This window comes from Ochotona curzoniae, unplaced genomic scaffold (genome assembly GCF_017591425.1).
Source record: "Ochotona curzoniae isolate NIBS_2020 unplaced genomic scaffold, NIBS_Ocur_1.0 contig_2235, whole genome shotgun sequence".
Lineage (NCBI taxonomy): Eukaryota > Metazoa > Chordata > Mammalia > Lagomorpha > Ochotonidae > Ochotona > Ochotona curzoniae.
In genome coordinates this window covers 1,682,832-1,699,222 of record NW_024465384.1, presented here as the reverse complement: position 1 = coordinate 1,699,222, position 16,391 = coordinate 1,682,832, and the positions used below count along the sequence as shown (strand labels likewise).

The 16,391-nt window shown below is 45.3% G+C and overlaps 1 protein-coding gene across 3 annotated transcripts in view; it reads right to left on the bottom strand.

The window, feature by feature from the left end:
* The window catches only part of KDM5A (lysine demethylase 5A), a 65,174-nt gene extending 53,084 nt beyond the window's left edge, over positions 1 to 12,090 (bottom strand). For 2 of the 3 annotated variants that reach the window (XM_040972201.1, XM_040972199.1), the window contains exons 1-5: positions 11,472 to 12,090; positions 9,476 to 9,553; positions 7,188 to 7,310; positions 4,159 to 4,329; positions 697 to 831 (exon numbers count right to left, since the gene is read on the bottom strand). In XM_040972201.1, the coding sequence (XP_040828135.1) occupies positions 697 to 831; positions 4,159 to 4,329; positions 7,188 to 7,310; positions 9,476 to 9,553; positions 11,472 to 11,636 (672 nt within the window). In that variant the 5' untranslated portion in view covers positions 11,637 to 12,090. The remainder of the gene's footprint in view (positions 1 to 696; positions 832 to 4,158; positions 4,330 to 7,187; positions 7,311 to 9,475; positions 9,554 to 11,471) is intronic. The other variant, XM_040972200.1, reaches the window with a different exon arrangement.
* Between the last annotated feature and the right edge of the window lie 4,301 nt (positions 12,091 to 16,391).

Here is a 16,391-nt window from a genome sequence, read left to right as displayed (position 1 = left end):
GAGAGCCAAGAGAAGTTCCTAGCTCCTAGTGACTTCAGACCAGCTCAGCTGTAATACTGCAGCCATTTGGGTAGTGAACCAGCAGATGTAAGATGTTCTCTATCTGGTTCTCCTTGTAACTCTGGCTTTCAAAAAAACAAATATTTTTTTGAGAGAAAGATGAGCGTAAAGAAATAATTCACAGAGAGCCCAGCACAATAGCGTAATGGCTAAAGTCCTCGCCTTGAATGCGCGCCAGGATCTTATATGGGTACCAGTTCTAACCCCGGCTGCTCCACTCCCACCAGCTCCCTGCTTGTGGCCTGGAAAAGCAGTGGGAGAAGGCTTAAAGCCTTGGGACCCTGCTTTCACATGGAAGACACAGCAGCTGCTCCAGGCTCCTGGCTCCTGATTGGCTCAGTCCGGCCACTGTGACCATTTGGGAAGTAAACCGCAAGAAGATCTTTCTCTTTGACTCTCCTCTCTGTAAATCTGCCTTTCCAATAAAAATAAAATATATCGTAAAGGAAAAAAAATAGAGCCCTCTAAATCAGATTAGAAGGATTTTCATAATTTTTTCTCCAACTCATCTCAAAGAAAAAGATAGTATCTCTTTAACTTTCAAGCACTACATGAATGGCCTCCCAAAACCAGACAACGGCTCTTCAGTTAACGAAACCAAAACCCTCAGGGAGAATGGCTTATGGGCACTGATACCTGAGATTTGAGGCGTCTTGTTCTCTTCGGCCAATGATTCATCCTGGTGCCAGCATCTGGGGAAGCTTGGGTATCAGTGAGAAGAACGTCAGGTTCCACTTTTTCCTTAAGATCTAAATTAGGCATCTGCACACCCTAAAAGACCAGAGCACAGAGTTCCCTGAGAAAAATCAGGTTTGACAAACTTGGAGAACAACATATTTCCAATAAACCTCCTAAAACTCCATGAAACTAGATGACAATTCCACTACAAATTCATCTACAGACAAAAGGTAATCCCTATCAAAATTTCAGCATTTTTTATTTGGCAGAAATTCAAACATTATTCTAACATTCATGTGGAAACATAAATGGCTGGGAAACTTTGAAAAAGAACAAAGGACTTCCACCACTGGATATCAAAGTTACTTTAAAGCTACAGTACTCACAGCAGTGTTACTGAGATTTGCACAAACACATACAGTAGAACCACAGCACAGAGCAGGCATTCCAAGACCATAAAAGCATGTTTGAAACAGAAGAAAGGTACAGTTTTTGTTTTTTACAAAAGTTTGGTTTATACATTAAATACAATATGAAATTAAAAATAATGAAATAGAATAACCACAATAACATTATGATAAGGGTCAAGTGAATATGGTCTTTGCTCTAGAAAATCTTATCTTACTTTCATTTTTCCTGTGAAAGAAAACAAATTTGGCATCTTTTTAGCATATTCAAATAGGGTCAAATAGGGTCATTATTGTAAAATAAGAGAATATTTGGGGAAACCAGGTGCAATGGTTCAGTGGCTAAATACTCGCTTTGCATGTGTCACGAGTTCATATGGGAAGCGGTTTGTGTCCAACCACTTCACTTCCCATCCAGCTCCCTGTTTCTGGCCTGGGAAAGAGGATGGGCCAAAGCCTGAGGATCCTGCACCTATGTGAGAGACCCAGAAGAGGCTCCTGGCTGCAGGATTTGGATCAATTCAGCTGCAGCCATTGCAGCCACTGAATCAGCAGACGAAAGATGCTTCTCTGAATATCTCTTCCTTTGCCTTTCATATAAAATATAAATAAATCTAAAAAAAAAAACAAAGGATATCTGTATACCAGCATTGGGATGCTATGACTGTCAGCCCAATAATTAAGACGGCTACTAACAGGAGCAAAGGAATTCCAGACAGGACGGAGGGCCACACAAACAAGATCTAATTCACAGTAGTCAGAGCATCACACAACTAAAAACCTATGAACAGCTTAGTACTAGAATTTTCCACCTAATATATATATATTTTTATTGGAAAGTCAGATATACAGAGAGGAGGAAAGACAGAGACCTTCCATCCAATGGTTCACTCCCCAAGTGGCCCCACTGGCTGGAGCTGAGTCAATCTGAAGCCAGGAGTCAGGAGCCAGAAGCTGCTTCCGAGTCTCCCACGCAGGTACAGGGTCCCAAATCTTTGGGCCATCCTCAACTGCTTTCCCAGGCCACAAGCAGAGAGCTGGATGGGAAGCAGGGCCGCCAGGATTAGAACCGGCACCCATATGGGATCCTGGGAGTGCAAGGTGAGGACTTAAACCTCTACACTATTGTGCCGGGCCCCCACCTGATATTTTTTAACTGCAACTGACTGTAGGTAATCTGAAACCACAGAAAAATCTATGAGACCATACTCTGATTCAGGTCTGGGGGTAGGGGAAAACCACTGCAATCCAATACAACAAAACAGTTCAGAAATAATACTGTACATTTATGTTCAATTGATTCTCAATACAGGTAGCTTACTTACATCAATAGAAAACAATGTTGTTTTAAACAAACAGTGCTCATCACAACTGAATATTCATATGCCCTCCATCCCAAAAAACTAACCTGTGTATGTACCTGATATGTTACACACACACAAAAATAAACAGTTCAAGATGCACCATGAACCTAAATGTAAAAGCCAATAGTTACAACCCCACTTGTGAGACCCCATCCCACACAGGAGTGCCTGAATTCAAGTCCCAGCGCCATTCCTAACTCAGCTTCCTGCCTGGCAGACAACAGATGACTGTGTAAGTACCTGAATCCCTCCCACCCACAAGAGAAATCTGGATTGAGTTCCTGGCTTTACCCTGGCTGGGAGTGAACCAGCACATGGAAGCTTTCTCTCCTCTCTTTCAAATAAAATGAAAAGAAGGGAAAAAGTGAACTCAAAAGGAAATGATCTGTAACAAAAGCCAAAACCACAGAACTTACACATGGAGAAAAAAATGACTACAGCCACAGATAAGGAAAATGCTTTCTAAATGATACTAAAACTCAAACTAAAATCCATCAAAGGATAACAGGAATCTAGAAACCATTCTTTAAGCAGATATTATCAGAAAAATGAAAACATAAATTATAGACAAGAATAGTTTTTGCAAAACATGTATCTGACTCAGGTCTTGCATTTTGTATTACAAGTATACAAAGCCATCCCAACAAACACCCCACTGAGGAAGATACACAAATGGCTAAAATGAACATAAAACAATGCAAATCATCAGTAGCCTTTAGAAAAATGCAAATGAAAACTACAAGGAAATACCAGTACATACCTAATAAAATGGCCATAACCAAAACAAGAGACAACACATGTTTGCCAGGACATGGAAAAACCGGAAGCCTCTACATTACTGGGGGAATGTAAAATGGTTCGGCCACTTTGAAAAACATTTTGACAGTTACATAAACAGGCATATATTTACTCCTAACAGCCAAAAACTGGAAACAACTAGTAAGCAAGTAAAAAGGTACATACATAAACAGGCATATTTTCACCAATAAAAACAAATGAAGTGGGGCCCAGCACAGTAGTCTAGCAGTTAATCCTCAACTGGCATGCTCCGGGATCCCATATGAGCAGCATTCAGGCCCTAGCTGCTCCAGCTTCCCATCTAGCTCCCTTCTTGTAGCCTGGGAAAGCAGTCGAGGATAGCCCAAAGCCTTGGGACCCTGGACTCACGTGCAAGTCCCAGAAGAAGATCCTGGCTTCTGGCTTCAGAATGGCTCAGCTCCGGCCATTGTAGCCACTTGAGGAGTGAACCAGTGGACTTAAGATCTTCCTCTTTGTCTTTGTCTCTCTAAACTTGCCTTTTCAATAAAGAATAACTTTAAAACGTTCTCCACAGAAGAAATTTATTTTTATTGGAAAGGCAGATTTACAGAGAGAAAGATCTTTCATCCACTGGTTCACTCCTCAAGTGGCCACAACAGCTGCAGCTAAGCTGCCAGAAAGCAGGAGTTCCTTCCTGGTCTCCCAAGGCTTTGAGCTGTCCTCAACTGCTTTCCCAGGTCAGAAACAGGGAGATAAAAGGGAAGTGGAGCAGCCGGGACACAAACTGGTGGCCATATGGGATCCTAGCACATGCTAGGGTGGGATGTTGGTCACTATGTTACCATGGCAGGCCCAATTTATCCAGTTCTAAGAACAAGGCTGCAACTCACCATAAGACTGACACCAGACTGGAACAGTTCATACGGGTAGAGAATTCTTTCATAATGCGACTTCAAAAGAGACCCAGTTCCTTTTCCTGGCAGATATCCCAAGCGGCTACCCACTTTAGACCACTTCTTTTCTTTGGTGACCATTTCAAAACCTCCTTTGCTGGCAACAATCTGGAAAAAAAAAAAACCTGGTAAAAATTATTTAAGCAGATTCAATCATTCTCTGCTAAATACATAAGTTACTCTGGGATGGGATTTTAGATTTCAACAAATAAATGACAACAGTGATATATGTAATATTTACAGGCAAAAAAACAGAAACAAAAACAAAAAGAGAAAATGATTATTAAACTTTCTTTGTTGTTGTTATTGTTAAGATTTATTTGTTCGGCCTGGAGTGATGGCCTCGTGGCTAAAATCCTCGCCTTGAATGTGTCAAGATCCCACACAGAAGCCGGTTCTAATCCCAGAAGCCCCACTTCCCATCCAGCTCCCTGCTTGTGGCCTTGGAAAGCAGTAGAGGATGGCCCAAAGCCTTGGGACCCTGTACCCACGTGGGAGACCTGGAAGAAGTTCCTGGCTCCAGGTAGGCACAACATCAGCTTTTGCGGTCCCTTGGGGAGTGGATCAACAGACAGAAGATCCATCTCTCCTCCTCAGTGTATCTCTGGCTTTGCAATAAAAATAAATAAATCTTAAAAACAAAAAAGATAGATTTATTCATTTTTGAGCCCAGTACAATGGCCCCGTGGCTAAAGTGTTCCATGCGCCAGGATTCTATATGAGCACTGGTTCATGTCCTGGCTGTTCCACATCCCACCCAGCTCCCTGCTTGTGGACTGAGAAAGCAGTAGAGGATGGCCCACACCCTTGGAACCCTGCACACACATGGGAGACCTGTAAGAAGCTCCCTCCTGGCTTCAGACTGGCTCAGCTCTGGTGGTTTTAGCCACTTGGGGAGTGAACCAGCAGACAGATCTTTCCCTCTGTCTCTTTTTCCCTCTGTATATCTGACTTTCCAAAAACATAAATTAATTAATTTTAAAAATTGGAAAGACAGATCAGATTTACAGAAAGGAGAGGGAAAAAAGATCTTCATCCACTGCTTTATTCCCCAAATGGCCACAATGGCCACAGCTGAGGTGAGCCAAGGTTTTCTTCTGAGTCTCCTACTTGGGTATAAGGTCCCAAAGTTTTGAGCCATCCTCTGCCAGGTTCTCAAGACCACAAGCGAGGAGCTGGATGGGAAGTGGAGCCAGCAGGACACACACTCAACCCCAAGGGATGCTGGCACTTGCAAGGTGAGTATTTAGTCATTGAGCCATCACGCCGGGCAGTCTCAAGGCTTTTTTGTTTGATTTTGTTTTTTTAAAGATTTATTTATTTTTATTGAAAGTCAGAATTACAGAGAGGAAGAGAAAGCAGATCTTTCACTCATTGATTCACTTCCCAAGTAGCTGCAACAGCTGAAACTGAGCAAATCTGAAGCCAGGAGCCAGGAACCTCCTCCAGGTCTCCCACATGGGTACATGGTCCCAAAACTTTGGGCCATCCTCGACTGTTTCCCAGGCCACAAACAGAGAGATGGGAAGCGGGGTTGCCAGGCTTGGGTCGGTGCCCATATGAGATCCTGTTGAGTTCAAGGCGAGAACTTTATCCTCTAGGTTACTATGCCGGATGACCTCTCAACAGTTCTAAACTCCAAAATTTAATTCATGTTATAGTGTCTATGCTAAAACCAGGCATTTAACATTTTTTAAAAAGATTTATTTATTTTATTGGAAAGCCAGATTTAGAGAGGAGAGACAAAGAGGAAGATCTTCCATCTGATGGTTCACTCCCCAGCAGTCACAATGACTGGAGCTGAGCCAATCTGAAGCCAGGAGTCTGGAGCTTCTTCTGGGTCTCCCACACAGGTGCAGGGTCCCAAGGTTTTGGGCCATCCTCGAATGCTTCCCAGGCCAGAAGCAGGGAAGTGGATGGGAAGTGAGACCACCAGTATTAGAACCGGCGCCCATATGGGATGCCAGCACATTCAAGGGAACCACTACACTATCATGCCGGGCCCGCATTTAGCACATTTACTAAATCTGTACCTCTTGCCTGGATTGAAGAGCAGGCCAACTTCTGTCTCTAACTAAATTCCACATAATATATAACAAAAAAGGCAGCAGATCAGAATCAGCTGCCTGTTCCACTCACATGGAAACCCAGACTGAGTTCCTGACTCCTGGATGTGGCTGGGCCCTGCGCTAGCAACTGCAGACGTGTGGACAGTGATCAGCGGAAGGGAAGTCTGTCTGTTTGATTCTCTGCCACTCAAATAAATTATAAATAAGTCATAATGGGTTAAGAATAAACACAGCAACACTCTCAGCAGCCATCACGGAAATGAAGAAACAAATAAACTTTCACATCATTTTACTGAACTAAAATGATTCATAATTCAATTTTTAAATTTTACATTATTATTTGAAAGAGAAATGAGAAGAGCTCTTCCATCCACTGGCTCAATCCTGATGGCCACAATGGCCAGGGTGGACCAGACTGATGCCAGGAGTTTCATCCTCTCGTATAGGCGACAACGGCTCAAAAACCTGGGCCTGGCCCGGCAGCATGGTCTAGCGGCTAAAGTCCTCGCCTTGAACATGCCAGGATCCCATATGGGTGCTGGTTCTAATCCCCACAGCTCCACTTCCCATCCAGCTCCCTGCTTGTGGCCTGGGAAAGCAGGCAAGGATGGCCCAAGGCCTTGGGACCCTGCATCCGTGTGGGAGACTCGGAAAGAAGTTCCAGGCTCCTGGCTTCGGATTGGCACAGCACCAGCCGTTGTGGTCACTTAGAGTGAATCATCGGACGGAAGATCTTCCTTTCTGTCTCTCCTCCTCTCTGTACATCTGCCTTTCCAATAAAATAAATAAACCTTAGGAAAAAAAAAGATTTCTGCTGCCCACCAAACTTAAGTGAAGTGCCTATTTCATAAATGTGTAGGGCTCTGATCCAATTTCTAAACCAAGTCCAAGCTTCACCTTGCTCAAAGCATATAGATCCAGGATTTTTCTCTCTACCACGGGGATTTTCAAAGTAGATCCTTGAAGTTCCCAAAATTTTGCTAGTTGATCCAAGAAGTCCAGTCTCACTCTAGTCATTGCCTAAGATCATTAAAACACAGAAATTAGAAGAACTGAGTGATGGGTGAAAATAAATAAATCTTACATAATAACAGTATTTTTTGTCTCTGAAAGCATGCAGACATATCATTTTTTTTTAATTTTTGCTCAGCTCATAAAACAAGCAAATGACAGACAAAAATACCTCTGGTAAGCATTTACTCATTAAGGCAAAGAAAAGTTTCTCTTATGTGTAAAAAGCATTCATATTAGTAACCAAAAAATTTCAAATTGGTTTAACTTTATGATTCAAAAGGAAATTAAGTACATCTGTTATGCTCAATTACTATGCAATTCATCATCAACACATGAGACTATATTTTAGGTACATAAACCCTCTATGTCACTGATATTAAGATATTTTTCATCAGTTCCCTAATTACAAGACACTAAGAAATGGCTTAGCATTATGACGCAGTGGCTAAATCCCTTGCCTTGCATGTGCAGGATCCCATATGGGATTAGTATCCTGGCAGCCCGACTTCCCATCCAGCTCCCTATTTGCAGCCTGAGAAATCAACAGAGGACGGCCCAAAGCCTTGGCACCCTGCACCAACATGGGAGACCCAGAAGAAGCTCCAGGCTCCTGACTTCAGATTGCCTCGGCTCCAGCTGTTATGACCATTTGGGGAGTGAGTCAGGAAGTGGAAGATCTTTATCTGTCTCTCCTTCTGTCTATTAAAATGCCTTTTCGACAAAAATTTTAAAATCTTAAAAAAAAAAAAAAATCCACTGAAGTCTCAAAAATATTTCAGGAAGATGTGGGAGGAAAACCCCTCATCGGACAATAAATCTTACCTATCAAAAATTTCCATTTTGGAGCTAGCATGACAGTGCAACAAGCTCATCTTCAGCCGTGTGGTGGCAGTGCCAGGTGCTCCCCTTCTGATCCTGCTCTCTACTTACGGCTGGAGAGAGCAGCTGCAGATGCCTCGGGCCCTGGACCCAACAGGAGAGTCCACAGAAGCCTGAGGGTCCCACCTTCGGACCGGCTCACCTCGCTCCTTGCAGGCCATTTGGTGAATGATCCTGCCGATGCCACACCTTCCCTATCTCCCCTTGGCTCTCTGTAAAGTCTGCCTTTCATATGAAAACAAAATCTTTTTAAAAAGTGCATTTTGTATTCTTCAATAGTTTTTTTTTTTTTTTTAAGATTCATTTATTTTTATTGCAAAGTCAGATATATAGAGAGGAGAGACAGAGAGGAAGATCTTCCGTCTGCTGATTCACTCCCCAAGTGGCCACAATGGCCGGTGCTGCATCCATCCGAAGTCAGAAGCCCAGATCCTCTTCCAGGTCTCCCACACGGGTGCAGGGTCCCAAGGCTTTGGGCCGTCCTTTGCTGCTTTCCCAGGCCACAAGCAGGGAGCTGGATGGGAAGTGGGGCTGCCAGGATTGGAACCAGCACCCAAAGGGATCCTGGCACATGCAAGGCAAGGAATTTAGCCACTAGGCTATTGTGCTGGGACTGCTCCAGTAATTTTGACATCACACTGAAGAACCCTCTGAGAATGTGGCACACAGAGGGAAAAAAACACTAACACTTAAATAGACTTCAGCTGGGCCTGGCAGGATGGCTCACTGACTAAATCCTTGCCACACAGCACTGGGATTCAGCATTGGACAACAGTTTATGTCTTGGTTGCTCCACTTCCCATCCAGCTCCCTGCTTGTGGCCTAGGAAGCAACCGTGGGACCCTGCACCTGTGTGGGACACCTAGAAGAAACTCCTGGTTCCTAACTTGGGTTTGGCTCAGCTCCACCGGCTGCAGCCATTTGGGGTGTGACCCAGCAGATGGAAGATCTTTCTTTCTGTAAATCTGCCTTTCAAACAAAAATAAACAAATCTTTAAAAAAATAAAGTGAAATTTAAGACTTCTCCTTGATTTAGTATTGAATATTTCAACCATGACAAAAAAAACCCAGAGCTATATAATTGTTTATAACATGCTAAGTAGAAAAACCAGAGTAACCACTTTATCTAATTTTTAAAAACTCACATACTTCCTCTGAACATTGAGCAACTATTACTACAATCTCAATTAACACAAAATCTGGAACCTGCGATATGAACTGCTCAGGTTGTCAGCCTACAGTCCTAACACCCAGAATAAATCTATAGGCAAGAATGAGGAAGTAGCACTCACCTCAAGTTCATTTAGGCGCTGGACCCTTGGAGTGAAGCGAAAGCTTTTAACTTCACAAGCAAATGGAGGCTGCCAATCCTAAATAAAAACAATTATTTTAAAACATAGTGAGGTTGTCATTCCTTTAAAATGAGTTTCCACAAGTCATGGTGCCAACAAATTAACTTAGAAAAGTTTATTTTGGCAAGACAAAGAGCAGTATTTCGGGATTATTTTACTTAAAAATATTAAAGAAACAATTCTGCATAAACCTCTCCAGTCCCACTATCCGCACAGCACAATTATGCTTTTCCAAGTTCCTCAACTGGGACGCCACGAGTCCACGTACCACAGAACAATCTCCAGTCACACGCTAAGTATATCAAATTTAAACGGGAAAACGGCTGAGGAGTGGGAATAGACAAAAGGCTAAACTTAAAGATAAAAAAAATTTAGGGAATTGTAACATGTTCACTTGTGTGTTGTATAGAATACCTCACGGTCTATATTAACCAATGTTGTTCAAATTCCAGCTTCTAGGCATCCAAATCTTTAAAAAAAAAATCCCCAAAACAATTTCCAGATTGTGGCATAAAAATGAAATATATTTCAAATAGAGCTCTACAGAACAGTTTGATGTGGCCTACATTTAACGGCAGACATAGTAGTCAGAAACTGCATCCCACCTTGGATATTGAAGAAACAACCAGATTAAAGTTCACTTATTCTGAGTAATGTCACAAAAAGCGTACCATTGGTCTTTTTAAAACAATAAAAACATGTAACTGAAGAGCACTGAAGTGAACCTCTAACTGGATAAACGCAACTCAGATGAAACCACAGTTTAGGAAAAACCTCAGCGCTTCACACCTGGTCCACAGGAGCTGATCTGGAGAGGAAGAGTCAAGGGATGGCTCCTAAGAGCATGCCAACCAGGTCCTCACAGACTTGCTCTCCCTTTGCAACTCAAACTCAGCAAATAGGAAACGAAATCCCACAGAGGTGCTAAACCAGCTCCTCCCTGTCCTCTCTCTGCCTGTCTTGGACTCTGCTAATGCAGGGTACTGGCTAGAAAAGATTCCCAAATTCCCACAGCCAGAAGCTGATTCCACTCCTTTACAGAGCCCTACGGGGTCTGAACTTGAATGAGCCTTCCCTGGTACAGCAGCATCATTTGAAAGCACTGGTACAGGGGGCAAGAAAAACACTTTTGACCTTGAGCAAGTCACTCAACCTTGTTGACCATTAACCACCACCCGACAAGGAGTAAAAGAATCTAATTCCCTTACCTGAAGGATTTAGGGTCATGTGTGTGTTTGTGTGTTAAAAAGACTACAATTAACTTTGAAAAAACCCAGCTACTCTGCAATCATTCCAACTCTGAAACCTTTCATCATTCTGTTTCTTGAACAAAGGTTTTTTTTTTCACCTTGATTATTTACTAACATATCCTAAATTATAATAGGTAGATAGATAAAAAGACAAAAACTGGGGCTCCTTTTCTCGTCCCCAGGGAAGAATCCTTGGGGTGGCAGCGGTGGGGCAGACACCCTCCTGAGGGGAAAAGCTGCAGCTCAGCCTTCCACCGAGGCCTGGCCTGGGGGGACAGGCCAGCGCGTCCACCAGCTCGCGCTGCATACAAACACCACCTCGTACCCCACCAACACGTATCGGCAATACGAGTTCAAAAAAAAAAAGTAGAAAATGGCCAATAAGGGTCGACTCTGCACTATCGATGCGAAAGGACAGAACTGAACCTAAAAGGAATTTTTCACTACCTTAACTGACCAAACAGTGAACACACACATATATATAATACAGTTTCCAAATCGTAGGCGGAAAAAGCCCCACGCCTCAGACCCCGGGGCCCAGGCGCCGGGAGAGTTGGCCTCCATCCTCGGGGATGGAAGGCAAGCAGGCCCTACAGGGCACCGTGACCCCAAGGGGTCTGTGCCCACTCTCCCCAGACCCCATCCCGAGGGCCGAGCGGCCGCCTGCCCTTCCCGGACCCCCGTACCTTGGGCGGCCGTATCTTGCAGATGCCCGTTTTCTCGGCCAGAGGCCGGATCCGGCCGATGAAGCTAAGTGGGTCCGTGAACTCTTCCCAGCTAGGCTCAAACACCGGGCACTCCGGGGGCGGCACAAACTCCGCCGCGTAGCCCCCCGGCCCCACGCCCGCCATGGCAGCCACCGCGAGGCCCTCCCCCGGCGGGGTGCAGGTGGACAGCAGGTGGGACGAGGGCTGGCTGGAGTCCACGGGCCCTTTCACGTCTCCTCACGGGGCCCGCAGCGCATCTTCTCGAAGGAGAAGCGTTCCACACCGGAGAGCCAGGCGTCGCTTCCTCCTCCTCCGTTTGTTATTGTTTCCTGGCTGGGGGGGGGGGGGGGGAAGGACCTCGCCGGAAGTTAACGTGCGGCCAATCCCTCCGCGTCAGCACCACGCCGGATTCCTCCGCCGGATGCCCCGCCGTCGGGGACCCTTGTCTTCCTCCTCCCCGACCCCACGGCGCCCGGCCGTGCTTGCTCTGCTTGCCGGGGTAGGTTCTGCGCGGCCGGACGGGGCCTGGGGCTCCTGGCTGCGCTGGGCCCCGAGGGCGAGAGGGGAGAGATGCAAGCACTTCTCCGGCATGGAAGACCGTGGAGGGCCCCAGGGGGCAAAGGTTGTGCTTCCGGAGAGGAGGGCTCGCCCGCGTCGCTACCAGCACCACTTCCCTTTGGTGTCTTGATGAACGCGCGAGCAGCTCCGCCCCACCTCGTCTCAGGTTCCCTGGAGCTCCATGGGGGGGTGTCCGCCTCTTCACACGGACTGCGCATTCTACTGCAGTAGCTTGTCTAGCCACCTCCCGGATCACTCCAGTTGGGAACTAAAAGTGCTGGTACTAAAGCCAGCATTTGGCGCTGTTTACTTTTTACGATTTCTACGAATGACTTCACTGACATAGTTGCCTGAGCAATAATAAATAAATCATCCTAATGCTTCCTGCCCCTTACCCCACATTTGCGGCGTCAGGAAGTTACCTCACCTGCAGGTCTTAGATCGGTCTCTTGTTGCTCTCGTTCCCATTTTCCAGATTTAATTTCTGTCTCATCTGCATGAGGGTAGCACTCACTTCTTATTGCCTCTCAGGTCTTCCTTGGCCTGAAACCACATTTGTCATCTCCAGACTCAACACACCGATTTATTTTCTGCGTAATTTTTCAGCTAACTCTCTCCTACTCCATGTAATCCACAGACGTCGTGATAGCTCTTGTCTTTAAAAAACAGATTTATGTATTTTTATTGCAAAGGCAGATTGGAATATAAGATTGTGGCGGGGGGTGGGGGAGATAGAAGTTTCTATTCACTTGTTCGCTTGCCAAATAGCCACAGTGGCTGATTCAAAGCCAGGAACCAGGAGGTTCTTCCTGGTCCCCCACGTGAGTGCAGGATCCCAAAGACTTGGGACATCCTCCATTGATTTCCCAGGCGTCTTAGCAAGGAGCATCAGCCAGGACTAGAAGGGCATGGGCACCAGTGCTGCAGAAAGAGGCTTAGTGTACTATGACAGCACTGACCCCTACGGTAGTATTTTTTTTCTTCTCGGTATTGTTTACATAATTGAGAAGGATGCCCAGTATCCTTATTTTTCCTTAAGATTTATGTATTTACTTGGAAAGTCAGAATTACAGGACAGATAAAGATTTTCCAACCACTGGCTCACTCCCCAAATGGCTACAAGCAGCCAGAGCTGGGCCAGTCCAGAGCTGGGAGCCAGGAGTTTCTTTCAGGTTTCTCACATGAGTATAGGTGCCCAAGGGCTCCACTTAACCTCTGCTGCTTTCCCAGAGCAGAAGCAGGGCGCTGGAATGGAAGTGAAGGCGCAGGGATTCAAACCAGTGCTGATATGAGATATCAGTGCTGGCAGGCAGTGGATTAACCTGTGACACCACTACGTACAGCCATGATATTTACAATTTTTAAATAATAAATTAATTTTACTTTTAAAGACTTTTTTTCTTGGAAAGTCAGATATACAGAGAAAAGGAGAGTCAGAGAGGAAGATCTTCCATCTATTGATTCATTTTCCAAGCGGCCACAACAGATAGAGCAAAGCCAATTCAAATCCAGGAGCTCAGTGCTTCTTCTGGGTCTCCCACACAGGTACAGGGTCCCAAAGCTTTGAGCCATTCTTGACTGCTTTCTTAGGACACAAGCAGAGAGCTGGATGGTAAGCGGAGCCTTCAGGATTAGAACTGACACCCAGATAGGATCCCAGTGAGTTCAAGGCGATAACTTTATCAATAGGATTTGCTCTGGGCCCAAATTCATTTTATTTTTTAAAAGATTTATTTTATTTCTATTGAAAAGTCAGATATCCAGAGAGGAGGAGAGACAGAAAGATTTTCCAACAGATGATTCACTCCCCAAGTCAGCGCAGCGGCTGGTACTGTGCCGATCTGAAGCCAGGAGCCAGGAATTCTTCCAGGTCTCCCACACAGGTGCAGAGTCCCAAGGCCTTGGGCCGTCCTCAACTGCTTTCCCAGGCCACAAGCAGGGAGCTGGATGGGAAGTGAAGCTGCCAGGATTAGAACCGACACCCATATGGAATCCTGGTGTGTTCAAGGCGAGGACTTTAGCCGCTAGGCCACGCGGCCAGGCCCAAAATTCATTTTATTTTTTAATGATGGCTACATAGTTAAGAGGAATGCATGCCTATGTGGATCACCAATTACAATGGGGAGGATGGAAGAATGCTGGAAAATGGATAGGACAACTGCCTCAAATCCTTTTTCTTCCCATATCTGGGGAAAGTGCAAAGAGAAGGGGAGAGGACCACTTCCAGCAATCCAACTACATCAATACTTAGCAACAAAGCAAGGCCATTCGATCTCATCCCAGAGTCCCCAATGTGGAACATGTTCCAAGGATACTGTAGTTCTGAGATGCTGTTGCTTTCATTGCTCCAAGGTTGACGAAATCCTTCCAAGTTCTATTTGCTCACACAGTCCACCTTAGAGTTTCTATTAGCCCAGATACCCCCCCGGGGAAAGCTGTCCAGTTTGTTCTGTATTCCATGGTACTTGCTGTCCTCTGCAGGCCTCAATCAACTGGTCGTCATGTCCCCAATGAGCATCCAGGCATGCCATCTGCTGCACAGGCTTGGCAGCTGTGGAGATCCTGTTCTGACACATGCACTCCTCAGTCAGACCACATATCCTATGGTTTTAACGGTGGTTGGAGTTCAGAGTCCAGTGATATATAGCTGCCCAAAGAAGCTTGACAGTCAGTGGGGGAACTGTGCTCAAGCTATGCCAAGCAGCTATGCCGTCCAGACATGGCTTTCGTATGTGCTGGTAGGTGGTAGTTGGTACCAACAATCCCAGCTCAGGTCTCCCACATGGGCGGCTGCAACGGTTTGGCTCTGAAAGTTCCTCCAATTTCCCTCCTGGAAAGTACCTGGTCTTAGCCCCTTTGTTTACCTGCAAGTATAGTAGTCTGGTTGTTGGAAGTTTCCAGAAATCACTCCTCACCTGTCACGTTCTCAATCCTGGTATCTGTTGTCCCTCTCACACATCTCCAGACTTGCTTGCCTGAACAATCCACAACCCCATTCACCAAGCCTGGTCTTGCAGCACTGTGCCCTGACAGCCTGGGGCGCTCACTGTATTTCGTGCGACCCGCACTCATGCAGAGGTCCCCAGACCCTGTCTGTGGGCATGCAGGCTCTGCCCCATATATCTTTTGTTTGTTTGTTTTTAGATTTCTTTTATTTTTATTTTGTAATAAAAATAAATAAATCTTTTTAAAAAGATCTTATATAATCAGCTTAATTAAGGGAAAGCTGGTTTTAAAGAGCAAAAAAAGCCAAACTTGCATAATCACTAAGAAATGATCTTTTTTTCAACAATCGTTACTAACAGTGGTTCTCATTTTTTTTTTTATTTAAAAATTTTTTAATTGGAAAGTCAGATATCCAGAGAGGAGGAGAGACAGAGAGGAAGATCTTCTATCTGCTGATTCACTCCCCAAGTGGCCACAATGGCTGGAGCTGAGCTAATTCAAAGCCAGAAGCCAGGAGCCTCTTTTGGGTCTTCCATGCAGGTACAGGGTCCCAAGGCTTTGGGCCGTCCTAGGCCCAAAAGACTGCTTTCCCAGGCCACAAGCAGGGAGCTGGATGGGAAGCAGGGCTGTCGGGATTAGAACCAGCGCCCATATGGGATCCTGGCGCGTGTAAGATGAGGATTTTAGCCGCTAGGCTACTGCTCTGGACCTGGTGCTCAATTTTTAATCATAAGACTTCTGCATACTCTTAAATATTATTGGGGGTAAGGAGACACATGTTGTGACACGGCATGTGAGTATCTCATGGAAGTGTCTGTTGGAGCCCAGACTGCTCCCTGCTAATGTGCCTGGGAAGGTACCAGGTGGGAGATCCAGATGGACTTCCAAAGCTCCTGGCTTTGGTCTGGCCCAGCCCTGGTTGTGGCAGTCATCTGGGGAGTGATTCAGTTGCTGAAGTCTCTGACCCATTGCTTTACTCTGCCTCTAAAAAAATAATAATTGCATGTTTTTAAAAATGAGACCCTTGAAATTTCTTATTTTGAAATTTTTGAGAAACCGAATTACACAGAGAGAAAAAGGTATGCTATCTGCCGGTTCACTCCCCAAATGCCTACAGGTGCCAGAGCTGAGCTGATCAGGAGCCAGCAGCCTCCAGGTCTTCCACATGGATATAGCATCCCAAGGCTTTGGTCCGTCCTCCACTGCTTTCCAGGCCATAATGGGAACAGGATGGGAAGTGCAGCAACAGGGACAGAAACTGGTACCCATATGGATGCAGGCACAAGGCGGTGGATTAACCTGTTGAGTCACTGACCTGGCCCCTGAAATTTATTGTTTGTAAGAATTTAAATTTAAAAAACTGGGAGAGGTCTAAAATGGAAGGGTTATTTCACC